At 50.4% G+C, this 21,588-nt stretch overlaps 1 protein-coding gene across 1 annotated transcript in view; it reads left to right on the top strand.

The window, feature by feature from the left end:
• The window catches only part of PPARG (peroxisome proliferator activated receptor gamma), a 370,714-nt gene that overhangs the window by 183,086 nt on the left and 166,040 nt on the right, over positions 1–21,588 (top strand). The window contains exon 3 of the mRNA XM_069643932.1: positions 14,925–15,094. Within this exon, the coding sequence (XP_069500033.1) occupies positions 14,925–15,094 (170 nt within the window). The remainder of the gene's footprint in view (positions 1–14,924; positions 15,095–21,588) is intronic.

Here is a 21,588-nt window from a genome sequence, read left to right on the forward strand (position 1 = left end):
CTTCCCCTGCAAAGACATGAAAACAAAGAAATGGAAACAGGCATTAGCACCATGGCACACATTGAGGGCTGAGAAGCAAGAGAACCAGTACTTGATTGACACATGTGCCACATGACTAAAACCCTCCCATGCATGCACCCTCACTGCGTATGAAGTGCAGGCAAATGGCACACACTGATGACACCATGTACCATTGCTATTGAGTGAAGATGGAGAGGAGGGCAGCACCTACTCATTCAGACCATGTTCCCGCATGTAATTGCTTTTCTAATTCTAACAGGTCAGATTTTTCACCTGGAGCTGCCAGTCTGAAATGGTCCAATTGCACAGGGACATGTGTGTACAAATGATATCCAGGTAACAAAGTCACTCCACTTTACCATACCCATGTCAGACATGTGACTAGTGGACAGCGACATGCCTAGTGAAAGTGGTGGAATGCAAACAAACTGAATGAATGAACTGTGAAAAAGAAGCAAATATTTTGTGGCAAGGTGACACTTCAAGGGCAACTGGCGTGCAGTTGGGCTAGATGTCTACTGTTGGCAGAAGGGATACTGCTATGGCCAAATGCAGCTGCGCAGGAAGGATTGCATGAAGCACATGGCTGACCCATACGACTCAGGCGCACACACTCTCACCTGGCACCCGAACAGAAGCCCTCACACACACACCATGCACATGGATGACACACACATGCATGTGCACTCACCGGACAATGCCTCGTAATCAGCCAGATCTCCCACGCCTTGGATCTGTTCCTCCGTGACGTAGGTCCCAGCGACTGACTCATGTGGAGTGAGTTCCATGTCTACTACTGGAGACCCACCTCCAGTCACTAGAGTTGCGGCATGACTTGAGGCCAGCTTACTCTTTGCCCTGCGCTTTAGGTCATTCCAGCGCTAATAGCAATCATTGGCTGTGCGCCTCACGATTCCAAGGGCACTTACGATGTCCGCAACGGTCTGCCAGTGTGCCTGGCGTTGTGCAGGTGTGGTCTTGGATCCTGCAACAATGACCATCTCGTTGTCATGTCCGGACACATACTCGACAAGTGCATTCAGTTCGTCATCCGTGAAGCTGGGCTTCCTGGACGGGCCGGACTGTGTAGCCGTGTCTGGGGCATCAGCCTGTGCCGGACGAGCACTCTTCCTCTTCCGCTTGGAAGGTGGTGGTGATCCTGAGTGTCCTGCGCCGCTCTGGACACTAGGGGCAGGAGCCCTGGTGGACTCTGTATGAGGAGTGTGGGATTGCACACTCAGCATGGGAGTTGGTGCAGGCATTGGCTCTAGTGTGATGGTGTCAGGGGGAATGTCAGCAGCATGGACTAGGACCGACACTGTCCTGGCTGGGTGTGTGAGGGCTGGGGTGGATGGAGCCGCAGCTGCCCCTGCAGCCTCTCCGCCCTGCCTCCTTGGTGCAGCAGATGACCTTGCTGCCCCAGATCCACGTGGCATGATGGCATCAACGTGCACCAGCGCACGTGTCGTAGCCCTGCTGACCTGGAAGTCAGCCATGGAGTCAGCCAGGTCTGGTGCCACAATGGGCTGGTCCAACAAGGGCTGAGCATGGATGGTGTCAGCCACATCAGCCTCAATGGGAGGGGGGGAGGGGGGGGATTATGGGTGCCCGTGACTGGTCCTCCACACATGGGGGGACAGGCTCACCCTGCAAGTTACGACCACGTCCCCTACCGGATCCACCACGGCCACCACTTGTGGCTCTTCCACCTTTGCCACCCTTACGGAATCCTCGCCTCCCAGCCATGGCACTGATGTTAATGTGCGTATGGGAGTGGATGTAGACTATAGTCCTGGGCAATTGGTGGTCAAAGGGGTTGGGTACCAGATGGTAAGTGTACCCTAGTGCTCTAGCAAGGCTGAATGTAACCCCTGGGGAAAGATGACGGGTCACGCAACGCACAGGAGGCCCAAAAAAGGGAGATGACGTGCACGCAACCCCTCCTAGACCACGTGTGCAGAAAGAAAAACCTGCACTACGCTGTGGCACCCAGAAACACAAGAATGAATGTATGCGTGTCACACGCAGCCTAGAATGACCTCTGAAGGGGTCGCTACACACGGGGCAAGCACAGATGTTAGATACGTGCGTGACTCACCGTCTGCCTGGTAAACGAGCGTGTAAAAGGAGCACGTTTGGTTGGCAACACCCCCGCCAAAAGAAGATTTGTACGCTGTCTGAGGAGACAGGACAACAGTAGAAGGGAACACTGTTTGAGGGAACAGGCCCAGGTAAACCAGTAAAAGAGAAAAAAGAGAAAAAGCTGTCAGAGGTAACAGGGAATACGAACTTGAAACGCCGTGAAGTAAATCGCGTGTGAAACGACAAGAAGTACAGAATTCACCCACTCGCTCTCCACGAAAAGCACGTACAAGGAAAACGTGTTCTACACATACCTTTTATACAGGCCCACACGTCCAGCGTCACTTACGCGGCGTGTACGCGCTAGGGCCATTTCCACCTATTACATGCTTTGTCACTTCTGCGTGTAGGGCCATTTCCACCAATTACACGCTTTGTCACTTCTGCGTGTAGGGCCATTTCCAACAATCACACGCTTTGTCACTTCTGCGTGTAGGGCCATTTCCACCAATCACACGCTTTGTCACTTCTGCGTGTAGGGCCATTTCCACCAATCACACGCGATTACACTCTGACGTGCAGTCTTTCCACGTGTGCTCTGTCATCACGTGCTGTGTGGGAAACACCTGTGCGGGTCACGTCACAGACGCGCTTACGCGCTGAGGGCCTTTCCTCAGTACCAAGCTGGCCACGCGTACGCACACGGAATACCACGCTCCTGCCCGGAAGGCCGAACTACTGCCCCCCAGAGCCCGAGCACGCTCCCACCTGCTGCTGCCTGACTGCCTGCTGCCCCTGCACTGCTGGGGGGTGGGGGTGATAGGGGACATGAGTGGGGGCCTGGTGGAGGCTTCCCCTGGTGGCTGGGGGGTGGGGGTGCAGGGGGACATGGGTGGGCGCCTGGTGGAGGTTTCCCCTGGTGGCTGGGGGGTGGGGGTGATAGGGGACATGAGTGGGGGCCTGGTGGAGGGTGCCCCTGCACTGCTGGGGGGTGGGGTGATAGGGGACATGAGTGGGGGCCTGGTGGAGGGTGCCCCTGCACTGCTGGGGGGTGGGGGTGGTGGGAGACATGAGTGGGGGCCTGGTGGAGGCTGCCCCTGGTGGCTGGGGGGTGGGGGTGATAGGGGACATGAGTGGGGGCCTGGTGGAGGCTTCCCCTGGTGGCTGGGGGGTGGGGGTGATAGTGGACATGAGTGGGGGCCTGGTGGAGGGTGCCCCTGCACTGCTGGGGGGTGGGGTGGTGGGAGACATGAGTGGGGGCCTGGTGGAGGCTGCCCCTGGTGGCTGGGGGGTGGGGGTGATAGTGGACATGAGTGGGGGCCTGGTGGAGGGTGCCCCTGCACTGCTGGGGGGTGGGGGTGGTGGTAGACATGGGTGGGGGCCTGGTGGAGGCTTCCCCTGGTGGCTGGGGGGTGGGGGTGATAGGGGACATGAGTGGGGGCCTGGTGGAGGGTGCCCCTGCACTGCTGGGGGGTTGGGTGATAGGGGACATGAGTGGGGGCCTGGTGGAGGGTGCCCCTGCACTGCTGGGGGGTGGGGGTGGTGGGAGACATGAGTGGGGGCCTGGTGGAGGCTGCCCCTGTTGGCTGGGGGGTGGGGGTGGTGGTAGACATGAGTGGGGGCCTGGTGGAGGCTGCCCCTGCACTGCTGGGGGGTGGGGGTGGTGGGTGACATGGGTTGGGGCCTGCTGGCAGGTGCCCCACAGTGCTGGGGGGTGGGGGTGATAGGGGACATGAGTGGGGGCCTGGTGGAGGGTGCCCCTGGTGGCTGGGGGGTGGGGGTGATAGGGGACATGAGTGGGGGCCTGGTGGAGACTGCCCCTGGTGGCTGGGGGGTGGGGGTGGTGGGAGACATGAGTGGGGGCCTGGTGGAGGCTGCCCCTGTTGGCTGGGGGGTGGGGGTGGTGGTAGACATGAGTGGGGGCCTGGTGGAGGGTGCCCCTGCACTGCTGGGGGGTGGGAGGGGTGGTAGACATGGGTGGGTGCCTGGTGGAGGCTTCCCCTGGTGACTGGGGGGTGGGGGTGGTGGTAGACATGGGTGGGGGCCTGGTGGAGGCTGCCCCTGGTGGCTGGGGGGTGGGGGTGGTGGTAGACATGGGTGGGGGCCTGGTGGAGGGTGCCCCTGGTGGCTGGGGGGTGGGGGTGCAGGGGGACATGAGCAGGTGTGTAGGGTAGTCCCCTGTTTTGTGGGCTGCCTGCAGGGGCCATGGAGGGTGTACAGGGAACACCTGTGAGGACCCACCCAGCCTAATCGCGTGTGTAACTTCCCACGCACCCCTGTAATACACGTACCAAGGCAAATCGCGTGTGAGAATTCCCGCGCATACCTGAAATACACGTACCCTGCTGAAGTCGCGTGTAAAACTTCCCGCGCACCCCTGAAATGCATGCGCCCAGGCTATTCGCGTGTGGAACTTCCTGCGCACCCCTGAAATACACGCTCAGGCTATTCGCGAGTGGGACTTCCCGCGCACCCCTGAAATACACGTAGCACGCTGGGAGACATGAGTGGGGGCCTGGTGGAGGGTGCCCCTGCACTGCTGGGGGGTGGGAAGGGTGGTAGACATGGGTGGGGGCCTGGTGGAGGCTTCCCCTGGTGGCTGGGGGGTGGGGGTGCAGGGGGACATGGGTGGGCGCCTGGTGGAGGCTTCCCCTGGTGGCTGGGGGGTGGGGGTGATAGGGGACATGAGTGGGGGCCTGGTGGAGGGTGCCCCTGCACTGCTGGTGGGTGGGGTGATAGGGGACATGAGTGGGGGCCTGGTGGAGGGTGCCCCTGCACTGCTGGGGGGTGGGGGTGGTGGGAGACATGAGTGGGGGCCTGGTGGAGGCTGCCCCTGTTGGCTGGGGTTGGGGGTGGTGGTAGACATGAGTGGGGGCCTGGTGGAGGCTGCCCCTGCACTGCTGGGGGGTGGGGGTGGTGGGTGACATGGGTTGGGGCCTGCTGGCAGGTGCCCCACAGTGCTGGGGGGTGGGGGTGATAGGGGACATGAGTGGGGGCCTGGTGGAGGCTTCCCCTGGTGGCTGAGGGGTGGGGGTGGTGGTAGACATGGGTGGGGGCCTGGTGGAGGGTGCCCCTGGTGGCTGGGGGGTGGGGGTGATAGTGGACATGAGTGGGGGCCTGGTGGAGGGTGCCCCTGCACTGCTGGGGGGTGGGGTGGTGGGAGACATGAGTGGGGGCCTGGTGGAGGCTGCCCCTGGTGGCTGGGGGGTGGGGGTGATAGGTGACATGAGTGGGGGCCTGGTGGAGGCTTCCCCTGGTGGCTGGGGGGTGGGGGTGGTGGTAGACATGGGTGGGGGCCTGGTGGAGGGTGCCCCTGGTGGCTGGGGGGTGGGAGTGATAGGGGACATGAGTGGGGGCCTGGTGGAGGGTGCCCCTGCACTGCTGGGGGGTGGGGTGGTGGGAGACATGAGTGGGGGCCTGGTGGAGGCTGCCCCTGGTGGCTGGGGGGTGGGGGTGATAGGGGACATGAGTGGGGGCCTGGTGGAGGCTGCCCCTGGTGGCTGGGGGGTGGGGGTGGTGGGAGACATGAGTGGGGGCCTGGTGGAGGCTGCCCCTGTTGGCTGGGGGGTGGGGGTGGTGGTAGACATGAGTGGGGGCCTGGTGGAGGGTGCCCCTGCACTGCTGGGGGGTGAGAGGGGTGGTAGACATGGGTGGGGGCCTGGTGGAGGCTTCCCCTGGTGACTGGGGGGTGGGGGTGGTGGTAGACATGCGTGGGGGCCTGGTGGAGGCTGCCTCTGGTGGCTGGGGGGTGGGGGTGGTAGTAGACATGGGTGGGGGCCTGGTGGAGGGTGCCCCTGGTGGCTGGGGGGTGGGGGTGCAGGGGGACATGAGCAGGTGTGCAGGGTAGTCCCCTGTTTTGTGGGCTGCCTGCAGGGGCCGTGGAGGGTGTACAGGGAACACCTGTGAGGACCCACCCAGCCTAATCGCGTGTGTAACTTCCCACGCACCCCTGTAATACACGTACCAAGGCAAATCGCGTGTGAGAATTCCCATGCATACCTGAAATACACGTACCCTGCTGAAGTCGCGTGTAAAACTTCCCGCGCACCCCTGAAATGCATGCGCCCAGGCTATTCGCGTGTGGAACTTCCCGCGCACCCCTGAAATACACGCGCCCAGGCTATTCGCGAGTGGGACTTCCCGCGCACCCCTGAAATACACGTAGCACGCTGGGAGACATGAGTGGGGGCCTGGTGGAGGGTGCCCCTGCACTGCTGGGGGGTGGGAAGGGTGGTAGACATGGGTGGGGGCCTGGTGGAGGCTTCCCCTGGTGGCTGGGGGGGTGGGGGTGCAGGGGGACATGGGTGGGCGCCTGGTGGAGGCTTCCCCTGGTGGCTGGGGGGTGGGGGTGATAGGGGACATAAGTGGGGGCCTGGTGGAGGGTGCCCCTGCACTGCTGGGGGGTGGGGTGATAGGGGACATGAGTGGGGGCCTGGTGGAGGGTGCCCCTGCACTGCTGGGGGGTGGGGGTGGTGGGAGACATGAGTGAGGGCCTGGTGGAGGCTGCCCCTGTTGGCTGGGGGGTGGGGGTGGTGGTAGACATGAGTGGGGGCCTGGTGGAGGCTGCCCCTGCACTGCTGGGGGGTGGGGGTGGTGGGTGACATGGGTTGGGGCCTGCTGGCAGGTGCCCCACAGTGCTGGGGGGTGGGGGTGATAGGGGACATGAGTGTGGGCCTGGTGGAGGCTTCCCCTGGTGGCTGGGGGGTGGGGGTGGTGGTAGACATGGGTGGGGGCCTGGTGGAGGGTGCCCCTGGTGGCTGGGGGGTGGGGGTGATAGGGGACATGAGTGGGGGCCTGGTGGAGGGTGCCCCTGCACTGCTGGGGGGTGGGGTGGTGGGAGACATGAGTGGGGGCCTGGTGGAGGCTGCCCCTAGTGGCTGGGGGGTGGGGGTGATAGGGGACATGAGTGGGGGCCTGGTGGAGGCTTCCCCTGGTGGCTGGGGGGTGGGGGTGGTGGTAGACATGGGTGGGGGCCTGGTGGAGGGTGCCCCTGGTGGCTGGGGGGTGGGGGTGATAGGGGACATGAGTGGGGGCCTGGTGGAGGGTGCCCCTGCACTGCTGGGGGGTGGGGTGGTGGGAGACATGAGTGGGGGCCTGGTGGAGGCTGCCCCTGGTGGCTGGGGGGTGGGGGTGATAGGGGACATGAGTGGGGGCCTGGTGGAGGCTGCCCCTGGTGGCTGGGGGTGGGGGTGGTGGGAGACATGAGTGGGGGCCTGGTGGAGGCTGCCCCTGTTGGCTGGGGGGTGGGGGTGGTGGTAGACATGAGTGGGGGCCTGGTGGAGGGTGCCCCTGCACTGCTGGGGGGTGGGAGGGGTGGTAGACATGGGTGGGGGCCTGGTGGAGGCTTCCCCTGGTGACTTGGGGGTGGGGGTGGTGGTAGACATGGGTGGGGGCCTGGTGGAGGCTGCCCCTGGTGGCTGGGGGGTGGGGGTGGTGGTAGACATGGGTGGGGGCCTGGTGGAGGGTGCCCCTGGTGGCTGGGGGGTGGGGGTCCAGGGGGACATGAGCAGGTGTGCAGGGTAGTCCCCTGTTTTGTGGGCTGCCTGCAGGGGTCGTGGAGGGTGTACAGGGAACACCTGTGAGGACCCACCCAGCCTAATCGCGTGTGTAACTTCCCACGCACCCCTGTAATACACGTACCCAGCCAAATCGCGTGTGGTAATTCCCGCGCACCCCTGTAATACACGTACCTGGCCAAATCGCGTGTGATAATTCCAGCGCACCCCTGTAATACAGGTACCCAGCCAAATCGCGTGTAAAACTTCCCGTGTACCCCTGTAATACGCCTACCCAGCCAAATCGCGTGTGATAATTCCCGCGTACCCCTGTAATACACGTGCCCTGGCTAATCGCGTGTAAAACTTCACGCGTACCCCTCTAATACACGTACCCTGGCCAATCGCGTGTTAAACTTCCCGCGTACCCCTGTAATACACGTACCCTGGCTAATCGCGTGTAAAACTTCACGCGTACCCCTCTAATACACATACCCTGGCCAATCGCGTGTTAAACTTCCCGCGTACCCCTGTAATACACGTACCCTGGCTAATCGCGTGTAAAACTTCCCGCGTACCCCTGATATGAACGTTACCCGCTTTGCGTTCCTTGTTTGGCAGCCCTGTAAACTGGTCCAGGGTTAGCGCAGCCCTTTGCGATGATTTAGCGATTTTGATGGCTTTTCCTTGCGCGAGGGCGTTCTTGGGGGCGTTACTGGCGCTGCTGCAGGGTCGCTGCGATACTCTGCGCCACGGCTGGGTTGGGAGCCTAAAATCCATGAATACGCTGTGCGTGGAAATCGGTTTTAGCGCACGTGCCTGGCGCAGACAATCGCACGCGTACACTCTGCGCCAGCCGCTTGCGACACTTTTCTGCGAAATTCTATGAATTACCCTGTGTGTCTCGTACTTACATAAAAGTATCCTTAAACAGAACTTAAAATCAGTATGATATTAGTTAAACATTTGATATTCTTACTTAGCCGATTTTCACCTCACTAGTTTTACCATCCTGGTTCTCTTTTCAAATTTTGCCAACGTACAGTAGTTCTGCAAGTCTTGATGGATAGCCAATCATATCCCAAGACAACATTCTTGAAAGGCTGAGCCTTTGCGTCACGGGATTCTGTCAGGGATTGCACCAGCGAAATTCAAATCTCTTACCACCCCATCAATCCTAGCAATATAAAATGGCCACATACACTAGCACTTTCTACAGATTAAATAAGATGCCAATAAGTAATTAGTGGCGGGGAATACTCAACCTCTTCTAAAATTCTCACTTTTCCTATATGTCACATCCATTTGATGCATAAGGGCAGCATTGACTGTTCATCTCACAAGCCTCCAACCTAGAAGATCTATGGCCCTGTAGTTATGGTTAAGTTGCTCAACTTAAAGAAAGATCACTTTTTTGGCGGCTTATAACTTTGTCCCCCCTGGACGAATCCTCACCGCACTTTGCAGTATATGGCCCCCTCAGAATGAATAAATAACAGAGAGTGAGTCTAATTACCCCTCTTTCCGTTGCCCTAATGTGTCAGCGTAACGCTCACAGACTAGACACAGCCCATCTTACTACTATAGGACATCATGAACCCGATGCAGGCACTTAATTAGAAAAAATAAATTCACTTTTAATATTTGTGTGGATAAAAGCAGGGGGCGACAAATGCCCTACAAACAACATGACACAATTAAACAATTGAACAAGACATCGTTTGTTAAAAAACTTTGTTTCACTATGACTAAACAAGGTACAAAAGTACTCATCGAACACGGGGGTGCAAACAGACACAAAATGCTTTGTATATGAATCGCACAGTTAAATCATGAGGGTATTACAGATAGATGTCGACATGTTTCAGACGGTTTTTTGTTTCAGACACTATCGCTAGTGTCTTAGATCTCTCTTTTCTTAGGCCATCTTCAGGACGCGATTCCTTCAAAAGTTCAACAAAGACTTTATACCCCAGAGTTGATCAGCATAACAACTTTCCCACTCTGATGGCAAGTGACTGCAATGCAAGAAGAGGGATAATGATTGCCCTAGTTCAAGTGGGTGGTTTAAACACACACTGTGCGTTTTTCCGCGCTGTCTCCCATGCTCAGTATCAGGAAGCTATAAATCCATTAGCAGTCCAGGGAAATGCAAAAATCATTTCACAAAGCTGCTATTATTCATTCTCAAATGCCGAGTGTTTCAGTGTGAATACTGGGATGTTTCTTGTCCCAGTTGCGAGGAAAAGCCACACCCTGTTGACTTGGTGCTGGCTGCCATTCGCAGAGTCAAGCGACTCAAGTGAAAACAAGTCCTCTTCACGGAGCTACAGGGCAGGGAGCCCTTGCCCTGTATGAATTCCCTTTGAGTTCTGATCCCCCGAGAAAAAAAGTTTGGGAATTTACCTGGTTTAAGTAATCACCCCTCATAATGATTCAGAAAAGTTTGGTGCAGTTTCGTTGAGGGGGCGGGGGGGCAATGTTATAGGGAGGGTCCCAGCATTTTTTAAATACTCATAGACACAATGGACATAAAAATTTGCTCACGCCTACAGCCCAAACCGCTGGACGGACTTTCACAAAACTTGCACCAGGAGCGGCGGCTTGATCCCAAAAGTGTGTTTTTGGAAGTTTGGTGTAAATCTGTCCGGTAGTTTTTTTTTTTTTAAATTGACAAAAAGTTGTTAAAAAATATTAGTGATATCTGAGTCCGGTCCGTGGACTCATTCCCTGATTCGGACACCAACAATATACGCTGGTTCGTTGTCCGGATCATTGACTTATTCCTTGAATCGGACACCAAAAATATACGCTGGTTGGCTGTTCAAAAACACGAGCTGTGTCAGATTTTTTGTAAGGCTCGCCATGTTGGGAGCTGTTTTTAATGGTGAAAGAAGGGTTGCTGGTGCCACCTATTATACAGTCACATTTACTGTCTGCGGACGCTATTGGGAGGGGAGAGGTTCAGGACGAGTCTATCCTATTCTATTGTGGTGGTTGTGATCAGTGTAGGTAGAAGGGCTGCCCTGTGCTACGGTGTCCACTGACAAAGAAGTAGTCCACAGAAACCGCAGATGCTATCTGGGTCCTTTAAGGATGCCAGGCATGAAAAGGGGACTGCAGTGACTGCGTACAGTAATGGATGTCCGCGGACATCAGGAAATCAGCCAGTCATGTGCTGTGATTGTCGTGTACAAGAAGAGAGGGTAGAAGGTGTTTTCTTTGTTGTGTCCAGTGAAGATATCTGTAGCTATGGCTATGAAGAGGCAGAGTGTGTGGATGGTGGGAGATTCTTGGAGGCATTCATTGAAGGGCTACACTGAAATTTGTGGCATCTCTGCTACTATTGAATTGTAAAAAGATGAAGTTTCATGGCATGTAGTTTGTGAATTAAACTGGGCGTCCCTATTACCATTATGTGAGAGTATGGCTCCCTTTAAACATCCAGATATTATTGTTGTGCATTGTGGAGGCAACAGTTTAGGCTATATAACTCCAGTATCTTTGCAACTTGCCATGAAGGATATGTTGAGAAGCCTAATGGAACTGTTTCCAGCTGCAAAGATTATTTTTTCTCAAATCAATCGAAGCCAAATATGGAGCTGTCCAAATTTGTTTTGTCCACAAATGGAAGAAACTAGGCAACATGTCAATACAGGTGTATGTTCTTTTTTAATGGTTTAGAGATGGCATCTTTTGAGAAAGAAAATGTCCAGTTGGATGGTGTAAATACTTTTCAGAGCGATGGAGTGCATTTGAATGATGTTGGAAATCAGATTTTTCTTTGGAATGTTCAACATGCTTTGAAAAAGCTAATGTAAACAAATTAAAAGGAAAGATGTGGAGTGTATACTAAAGCTTTTGGTAGTAGGTGTACGACATAAGAATGAGAAAAGGGAAACAAATTTGAAAACGCCAAAAAATCAAAAAAGGTTCTTTTAAGAGCCACCATCGTAGAATAAATTATTTAAATTGAGTTAAACCTCCCCACCCTCTTCAATTAGTGATGCCGTCTACGGACTCTGCAGTAGTCTGTGGATACCATACTTGCTGTCTGGGTCTTTTTAAGGATGTCAGGCATGGAAAGGGGACTAGTTTTGTGAGTGTGGTGTACAGGAAGACTGGACAGCAAGAGTTATTATTGTTGTGTGGAGTGAAGATGGCTATGGCTTTGAGGAAGCAGAGTGTCTGGCTGGTGAGCAATGGTTGGGTCCATTGGCTTAAGGTGTACTGTGAGCAGTGTGGATTACCTGGGAATCTTTGATTTCAAGAAACACAACCCCTTGTAGGAACTTTTCATCGGAATTCATTTGATTTGTGATGTCATCAGTGATGTCATCGATGCCATTTGTGATGTCATCTTTGATATCCTGGGTGTTAGTCTTTGCAGTGCATGGTAGTGGTGCACGTTATGATTGCTTAGCCTACCATAACTGGCACAATTATGTTTTTTTTTGGTTTTACTTGTAACTATACTGTCCCTTTAACAAAGTTTTTTCACTAAAGTTCAAAGGTTTTAATTAGTGCAACTTAACCAAAACGTCCCTTTAACACATTGTTTTCACTATTTTCTCACCAGCCATGTATTACCCTTTTATCATCCATTCCACCTCATTTTACATGCAAGGTCTTGCACCTCCACCCTTCCAGTATTCTACATAATTACCAGAGGCAATCGATGTGCTGGCGATAACATTTACCAGTAAGTTTCTTACGCCTTGTACATGAATCTTACAACTGCTACTTATGGCATCCCTTACAGCCTCCTTTTAAACGAGGTGCTGCGTTAATGAAGGTGTAAAAGTGAGCATGGTGTCATGCTTTTTGCAGCACTGATGAAACGGAGAAGGGGCGCAGAGCGGAGATAAGATTCCTGACATGTTCGCCTCCTCCATCTAGTGAGTGTGCTTCCTTGTACACATGAATGGGATTTTCATGTAGGCATACAACAAATGTTTTTTTATTGAATCCACTTTGTCTCAGCACCTGGTCAAGACCAGTTGAATCCCATAGGAATACATTGGAAAATGCTGGCCACAAACCATATTTCCTGACAGGGTTTACAATTCCATGAGGTGGTGTAGAAAAACGAAGAGTAAAAGTGAGTTTGCCCCACTTTTAATCTGTCCTTGTTCCACTCTGCGTCCTGGACATATATAATTGCATGCAGGGGGTCGCACTGTGCTTAAGTACTACTGTTGGTGCTCCCCTGTATGTAATTCATGATTTTTTGAAAATGAGGCAGCTAATGTTCTAGAAATAATACACACATGTAAGTACGTTATGTTCTTTCAGCATTATAAAATTCTAATTTTCTATTGTTTGTGTAAACTAATTCATGCATTTTCAGTGTTCTGCATGTCTTTCATTTACTGGGGAAAACCTGCCATTTACAGAAACACTGTTCAAAATGAACATGAATATTTCTCAATGCAATGCCAAAAATACCAAAATGAAACTTTATTTTCACTCATTTCACTTTAATTTTTTTTTCCAATATGTCCTAATGTCGAGGAGACATGCTAATTGTAATATTTACACAAGTCTATGTCACCCTCTCCTCAACCACTCTTTGTGTGTTTTGTGGCTAGGGTTGCACTCCTCTCACACTCTTCCTCTCTGTCCCGTTGCATGATTGTGACAGGTTGGTAGCCCGGGAGTGCTGACACTACTCACACATCATCTCTGCCCCTGTTTCATGATTGTGACAGCTCTTTGGCCAGGGCTGCTATAATCTCACACACCTCATCCATGCCCCTTTGAATGATTGTAACAGATACATGACGTTCAGGCACACATTTTATCTCTGCTCCGTTTGCATGACTGTGACGGGTCTGTGGCCAGGGATGCTGTCATCTCTCACACATCATCTCAGCCCGTTTCATGACTGTGACAGCTCTTTGGCCAAGACTGTTGTACCCTAACACACCTCATCTCTGCCCCTTTGAATGGAGCGCTCTGGTTGTTTTATTTTATTGAGCATTTTGTTAGGCGCTTATACAACTGAATAGTGTTTCAAAGCGCCAAGTGGTTTATGGTTGCTGACCTCTCACACGCCTTTATGTAGTTGTGTTGGCCTGGAGCATGGGTTGCTGCACTCTCACACAGTACATCTGTGCTCCCTTTGGTTGTGATAGTTTGGGATATAGATAACTGCCACTTCCGGAGTATTGTCTTTCTTAGTGACCAGACTTCGATGGCTTCCTGTAGATTCGCCATCCTGGATGCCATTACTTATCCCAAATGGCAACTCTGCCGAGACACCACATTAACTCCTGTGTGTCAGCAATGCTGCTGGCCTGTGTGGACATCTGCTTCCTTGACTCCTATTATTCTCCCATCTTTTAGTATGAGTCTGCACGCCTGCACTTTGCTGGGAAGTGCAGGTAGAGTGATATAATGCAGGCACAAAAAAGAAAATCTGCACAAAATTCCCCAAATCTGTGGATGATTGCTGAAATCTGCAGCAATTACTAAAATGTGCAATCAGTAGGAAATCAATATTTTCCTACAAAATGTATGTGTTGTGTGCCTCCTTATAGGATTGTGGATATTGCAAGTTATTAAGAATTCTGTAACTCTATAGAGTAAAGAGGCAACATATTTTCGAACATACTACAGGGGATGCTTTATTCTTTCTCCACTGCACACACTCCAGCCGCCCTATCTCCCCCATGTATGTATGTTGGTATTCTGTCCAGCCCGGTATTTACCCCAAAACCATATTGTCATGATTTATTTCTAAATAATGTGTGTCATTTATCTATCTTCACTCAAAATCAATAGTGACGTGTGCCCTCCATGGTTTCCAAATCGATTGTGTAGTATGACCACATATTACTGATCCAAAAGGCATGAATAATAAATAGTTATTAAAATAAAATTGGGTCCTGATGAAGCACGATTTTTTTGAAACATGAGTACATTTCTATTTTGAATAAAAAATCAAAAAATACTAATGAAAATAACATCTTGAAGTTTGCAAATATTGTTTCTATTATGTACTTCCTGCATGAATCTGCAAGGGGATGTGTATTGCATTTGCAGGGGATCACCCGCCCCTTTCACCACTTCTTCCAGAGGAAACCTAGACAACCAAGAGGACACTAAATAGCCTTCTCATCATCCTTCCCTACACAAACACTCGAACACATCTCTGGGCAGAGCACGGCAGCTATGTTCTTAATTTGCTCTAATATTTGCAATGATGTCAAAATGTCTGTGCAGAAAACATATACGGATCCTTGCAATTGAAAATGTATGTATTGTGTCCATCCCCAGATAGATAAACAATTCCTGTCTTCTCTTTTCTTTTCTCACGTGCAGCTGCAATCAAATTGGAACCCCCGTCTCCTCCGTATTATTCGGAACAAAATCACCCTTACAGCAAACTTCCTGAAGATGCCTGCAACTCCCTCATGGCGATAGAGTGCAGAGTGTGTGGGGATAAGGCGTCGGGGTTCCATTATGGCGTGCATGCATGTGAAGGGTGTAAGGTAAGCTCTCACTTCTTGACGTGAACACGTGCTAAAAGGGGACCAACCAACAAGCACAATTCCATCAAAAAGTTATTATTACAGAGTGATCTTGTTCAGGTTTGGGCAGTTGCATAGAGGAGTGATGACTAATCCACACTGCTCACAGTACACCTTCACATTGATGTCCTATTGTGAATTACAATGCATGTATGGAACATGTGCTATTCTTAAATATAAGCTTCATAACGTTGCCATTGGGTAACCTGTGGGCTGCATGAGACGGCATACTGGCTGCCAGTTTTGTGTGGCCCACTATGACGAAACGTCTACTGCTCTACAGACGTACAGGGATGAGTAGTGGCTGAATCGCCTACCAACTCCAGACTACTATTAACCCAGCAGTGATCCCAATCATAAATATGAAACAGGCACAGCTCAAAAGGTGATAGAATAGTCCAAAACAAAAAAATGTCCAGTAAAGGTCCTATATAAATATAGACTTTATAATCAAACAAAAAAATACAAACGACTGGACCACAACCACAAAAAAAATCAACCCATGTAAAAGAACACAGAGAGTGCACACTTTTGTGAAAGGTCACTCTGGGTAGATGAGCGGGGGGGGGGGTTGAGGACAAAAATGCAACAATGTCACGGTTCAAAGTATATGTAGTAAAGAACAATATGGAAGAGGCGGGATTAAAAGTCACTATGGTTCCATAAACTGGACCATGGGGCCAGGGCCTCTTCAGAGTACATTAGTTCTTGTCTTCAAGGCTCAACAACATAGAGTCAGTATTTTCAGTGTCTAATCTGGAGTCTGGGTGCGGTTGATGCTGTGACAAGTTCAAGACAAGAAGTGTCGGTGACAAACCCCAATGATGCTGTGCTATTCAGAAGCAGTGTCCGCTTGCGAATCAAAGACACTGGGAATAGCAGGCTGTGTTGAGTCAGTAGTGCTGGATGGCTCAGCGGATGGCAAAGCCTATACTGGGGTTTTGCAGTGATCGAGCTTGGCTGGCTCATCACAACGTCTTGTATCAAACATTCGTCCTATATCCCTCCTACATTTTCTATGTAAGCTTCTTGAACGCCTTGTTTATTCACAAATTTCAACATTCATATCTGATCTATCTCTTCTTCCTCCCACTCAGTCTGGCTTTCATCCCTGCCATTCTACCGAAACAGCCTTGACTTGCGTACTTCTCTCTCTCCTCTCAGCTCGTTACACAAAACACTCCTCTGTTCACATTCTTCTTGACCTGTCAGCTTCCTTCGACACAGTGGATCATTCTTTGCTACTGGACTCTCTCTCCTCTTTTGGTTTTCGTTGGTCTGTCCTAGCCTAGTTTTCATCCTACCTATCTAATCATACTTTTTCTGTCTTTTGGGGCAGGAAAACCTCTTCTTCCTTTCCCTTGATCATGGTGTTCCTCAAGAGTCAGTCCGTGGCCCTTTCTTATTCTCTTTATACACTTCCTTGCCCCTATTATCTCATCCTTTGGAGTATCACACCACTTTTATGCTGATGATACTCAGCTTTTTCTTTCCTTCTCATCTTTCACACCGGATATCCATCACACTCTTTCTTCCTGCCTCTCTGCTATTAAATCATGGATGACCTCCCACGTTCTTACTTTAAATGCTGGAAAGACTGAAGTCTTATTCTTTCCTGCCAACACTCTCTCTTCTCTGTCTCTTCCTTCTCCTATTTCCTTTCCTCCTTCTAGTCTTTCCATTTCACTCACTGCCCGTAATCTTGGTCTTCTAATCTTTCCTTCACTCATCACTTCTCCCTCACATCACGCGCCTGCTGATTTCATCTTTATAACATATGCACAATTCGCACATTGCTCACCTTTCATGCTACAAAGCTTCTTGTTTCCTCGCTAGTCTTCTCTCGACTCTTTTACTGTTCTGTCCTATTCTTTGGTCTCCCCTGTTCACATTTACTCCTCTTAAATCAATCTATCATTATTCTATTCCCTCACTTTGTCTCCTCTCTTACCGGGATTCAATCTCTTCCTCTCTTGCCTCACTTGGATGGTTGTCCTTCTACTCTCAGCTCAAATATAATTTTCTTTGTCTAGTTTTCATATCTCTCTATGGTCTTGCCCCTGACTATCTGCATCTCTCCTTTCATTCTATTCTCCTTCTCATCCTCTCCGTTCTGCTGGTCTTTTTAGACTCAATGTTCCCCTTCCCCCTTATGCTCAATCTCGATTTCGCTCTTTCCAGCTTCTTGCTCCGCTCCACTGGAACCTCCTTCCTCTGTCTCTTCATTCTATTACTTCCTACTCTCTGTTCCTTTCCTCTTTAAAAACCCATCTGCTTTTCTCATCTGATTGATTGATACTGATGACGCTGAACACTGTTTTGCATTGCTGATTTTAATATACCGTTACTGTTCTATGTAAAGTGCTTTGGTTAAAGGCGCTATATAAAGTATTAGAAAAATACAAATACATTGTCAGATGATTGCAACAGCATTGGCTGGGATGTCGAGGGGCTGGTGACCAGATGGTAGTGTCAAGATGGGGAGGCTAGACGACTTGTAAGTTCTCCAATGCAGAGATGGCGGAGTCCGGAGTCAGTGTCAAGTGAACCCAGAGATGCAGAGGCTGTCAGCCCTCAAGATCGGATAGATGCAGGGAAGGCCAAAGGTCATTCTATGGTTGCTTGGAGTCCAGGCCCGCTCCCCCTTCCTTTCTGGCTACTCCAACTCTGCCCTGCTCCTATGCCTGCGGACTTCAAATAGACGCTTATGGTCTGCACCCTGTTGTGAGGGAGGATTTTGTTATGTCAAAGCCTACTCTTGACACACAGTTGCTAGGGACCTCCCAGAGGAAGCACTTGTCCCTCTTTTTAATTTGCTCGAAGGGAAAGGCATTGGCTTCATAAACTATGTTGATGACACACAATGTGTCATCCCCTGATCGGGCAACTATGTGGAGGATGTCAAAAATTTTAATGATGTGTACGAACGAATCCGGGTCTGGATGGTCAAAAACGGCTTAGCATTAAATAAAGAAAAAACGGAATTGAATGTTGTGAGAACAGCAAATACAATTCTAAAGCTAGGTGCAAAATATAAGATATTCCAGGTATCCAGCTTTGATATGGAGACACAAAAGAAAGTAAACACCTTGGGGATTCATCTAGACCAAAATCTGAACATGAATGCCCAAGTGAACAGTCTGGTCTCTGCATCTGTTTATGATATTAAGCTGCTAGCCCAAATGCGTCCCTATATCTCCAAGGCTAACTGTGAGACAGTGGCTAGAGTGATTATCGGGTCAGAAATTGACTACTGCAGTAGCTTTCTGGTAGGTATTAATAAATCAGAGTGCAACAAATTACAAGTGATACAGAACATCGCCGTTAGTGTAATAGCTGGTCTGGGACGGAGGTAACCGCAGTGCTACTGGTGGGTTGCTGCCAACTCTGTAACACCGATTCCACCGCCTGATATCCTGGTGCCACTGGGATACCACAAGTGGCCACAAAACGGTAAATACCCATTCCCACGGAGTCCTATTCTATTGGACTCCGTGGGAATGGGAACACTGAAGCACCGGCACCATTGCTAATGGCGCCGGTGCTTCAGTTAGAGACATGCTGGTAGGGGCCTGATTTTCTAGCAAGTCAGGCCTGCTAGGGGATCCGTGCCCCTACCAGCATTCTCGGAGTATGGCGTTCCAGAAAGGGTGCTGGTACGTTGCTACCAGCACCCTTGTTCCCAGACCGCCATACTTGTATTGAGGCCTATGTCTCTGAGGCAAGACATGAACTCCATTGGCTTCAGATTGAGGCCAGGATCGATTTTCGTCTACTTGTCATTACCCATAAATGCCTAGTAGGCGTGAGTCCAGTGTATGGACAAAGGCACTGCCGAATAAATCCAACATAAGCACTCTCAGATCCAGTAACACTAATCATCTAAAGGAGCCCAGATGTATTCTTACATAGGCTAATAAGTGTGCCTTCTTTGCTGCAACTTCTAAAGCCCGGAAGGCTATTCCACCAGATTTGAGAGAGTTGAAAACCACCGACTGTTCAAGAAGAAACGCATGACTGCTATTTAGATAGGCCACGTTCACGTCTTTTTTCATGAATGTATTTCTGCCTGGCTGGTATCTGGACTTCTCCTTCGGATCTCCCTTGGTTTTTTACTATTTGTTTTGCGCCCGTAAGCCTCCGGGCCATTTGGTGTGTGTTATAAATTAATGAAGTAAAGTCAAGTGGCCTGATGTATGGTGTTACACTTCCTGCCAAAGAATCAAAGGGGCGGCATCCTGGCTATTGTTACACTTGGCGGTAGTGGAGATAGACCAGACACCAATTCACATACGTCCTGTCATGGGTGTCCCTGCTCACCTAGTTGGCACTATTATCAAATTGCTGTGATTATATAACTGTGTGCTCTTTTGGTCATCATGCCACCGGATGGCTCAAGAAGACAGGCATGATTGTGACACCTAAAATTAGACATTTTGTATTTAGATTCCTTTCTTAAAAATCTATTTGGGGCCAGGATACTTAACGAGACGTGAAACCTGCCCTGATCTCAAAATGCATTTTTAACTTTCAAATTTGGGGGTCCAGATTTCAGTTTGTGCCAGTTCAAGGGCTGTCTGTCATGTCACCAGTAAGGCACTCCAGATTTCCCCCTGCAAGTACAAAATGTCTCTTTTCAAGGGGTGGGGGACTTCATTTCACTTCACCTTGGGAGTCAAATGTCCTTGTACAAGCCCACAAGCCCTATTTGCAATCTATGTTTATATCTGTCAGCAACCTGGGACTGCCCTGGTTTGCTTTGCACAATCTATGTGTTCTTCACTAACCCAGCCTTTTTTTATTTCTGAAAATTAGACACTCTGAGGGAATGCAGATATATAAGATACTCCTCCCATTTCAGCATTAAAGGTGCACTCCTCTGAAATCTTTCTTGCTAGGTATAGTAGAGCCCATGCCGCACAATAAAAGTCCTGCTAGGATAGCTCAGCGGCAACGTGCTCTCCTTGGTAACAAGACGACACAAATGAACACAGGTTCGATCCCCGGGTCCACGCTTATACACCTCTGAATATTAATCGCGTTTTAAATACGCAACTAACACATATTCCAGTAACAGCGCCTTCATGCCCCTGGGCTGTGTGGGTGCTTTAAAAATGCAAATAAAAAATTAAATAAAAAAATGCTGCGATGCATCCATGTACTGCATTCCATGGTTTTCAATGGGAAGAAAACAGTTGAGGACCGCCCTAAAGGATCATGAATGAACACATATTGGGGATGTCACATAAGACCGTTATGAGAGATATGGCGTCTGTTAACAACGGAGTGGCCAACCAGTGTGTACAACCAATTTAGAATCACATGCCTTAGTTGTAGTTCACAACATTGTTATATAGAATGACCCTTAACAGAGTGTAGAAAAAACAAAGCAACACAATATTCTTTGAACAGACTATATAGCATTGTTGTCCATGGTAATGATAAAACAATAGCCTTCACCCGAGATAAAAAGGGCGCACAGCAATGAATAGTTCCACCTCCAACTGTTAATTGCTCTGAGTGTTGACTGCTTTTCTTCCCATAGCACATACGAGCTAGGATAACGTGTATCACCAAGATCACAAGCCTGAACTGCTAGAATCCGTCCAATGATCAATGTGCGGGAGCTACTCGGGCTGGAGGCAGGGGCGAAACTATCCCGAAACCTTGAGGGGATAACTCGTAAACTAGTGGGGGATGGACTGCCTTCAGAAACCGTGTGGGGGTGGGGCAAACTTACTTGTGGGGGAGTGGTAATCTCTCCCAAAGAATGTTTGTGGAAACTAGTGTCAAATTAGTAGCAAGTGGAGCTATTTAAGGAAAACCAAGCCACTGTCATCCCCTTTAAGCTTGATTGGATTGTAGGACAACCGACAAATGTATGTAGGTACATGTTAATACCATAGTTCTGATTTGGTGTGTGGTTCGGTTTGTCTCCTGCTTTTTCACTGTGCACATCTATCCAGCAGCATTGTACTATATACTATTTAAGCCGCGATGTTGCTATGATTGGGATTTCTCTGAGGTGGCAGAAGGGGTTCCCGGTCACTGACTACAAAGAGTGGGGCTTGAAGTTGTGCCATGGCATGGTGTGATGCGACATAGCATGACTTAGCCTAAGATTTCACTATGTAGCTAAACAAGGCCTAAGGGCTTGAGAAATAATGTTTTGCATGGAGATAAGTGAATATTTGTGCCCAACTGCATTGATTCCAAAATGAAAAAAAGTTGTCCCCATTTCTTCATTAGATATCTGCTTAGCAAGGCATAGTAACAACAAACACCCCACAATCATTCTACTTTCCACCATAACTAACAAGATCCTGACACACAGCACCCGCAATGAAACTGCACAATTAGCACCTAAAACATACAGCAGTTGAAGACCCATGCATTAATTTCGCTAAACACCTCACCAGCCCACCACAGATATTTCAACACAACTCTCCACACTC

Source organism: Ambystoma mexicanum, chromosome 2p (genome assembly GCF_040938575.1).
Source record: "Ambystoma mexicanum isolate Mex_15411 chromosome 2p, UKY_AmexF1_1, whole genome shotgun sequence".
In the NCBI taxonomy this organism is placed as follows: domain Eukaryota; kingdom Metazoa; phylum Chordata; class Amphibia; order Caudata; family Ambystomatidae; genus Ambystoma; species Ambystoma mexicanum.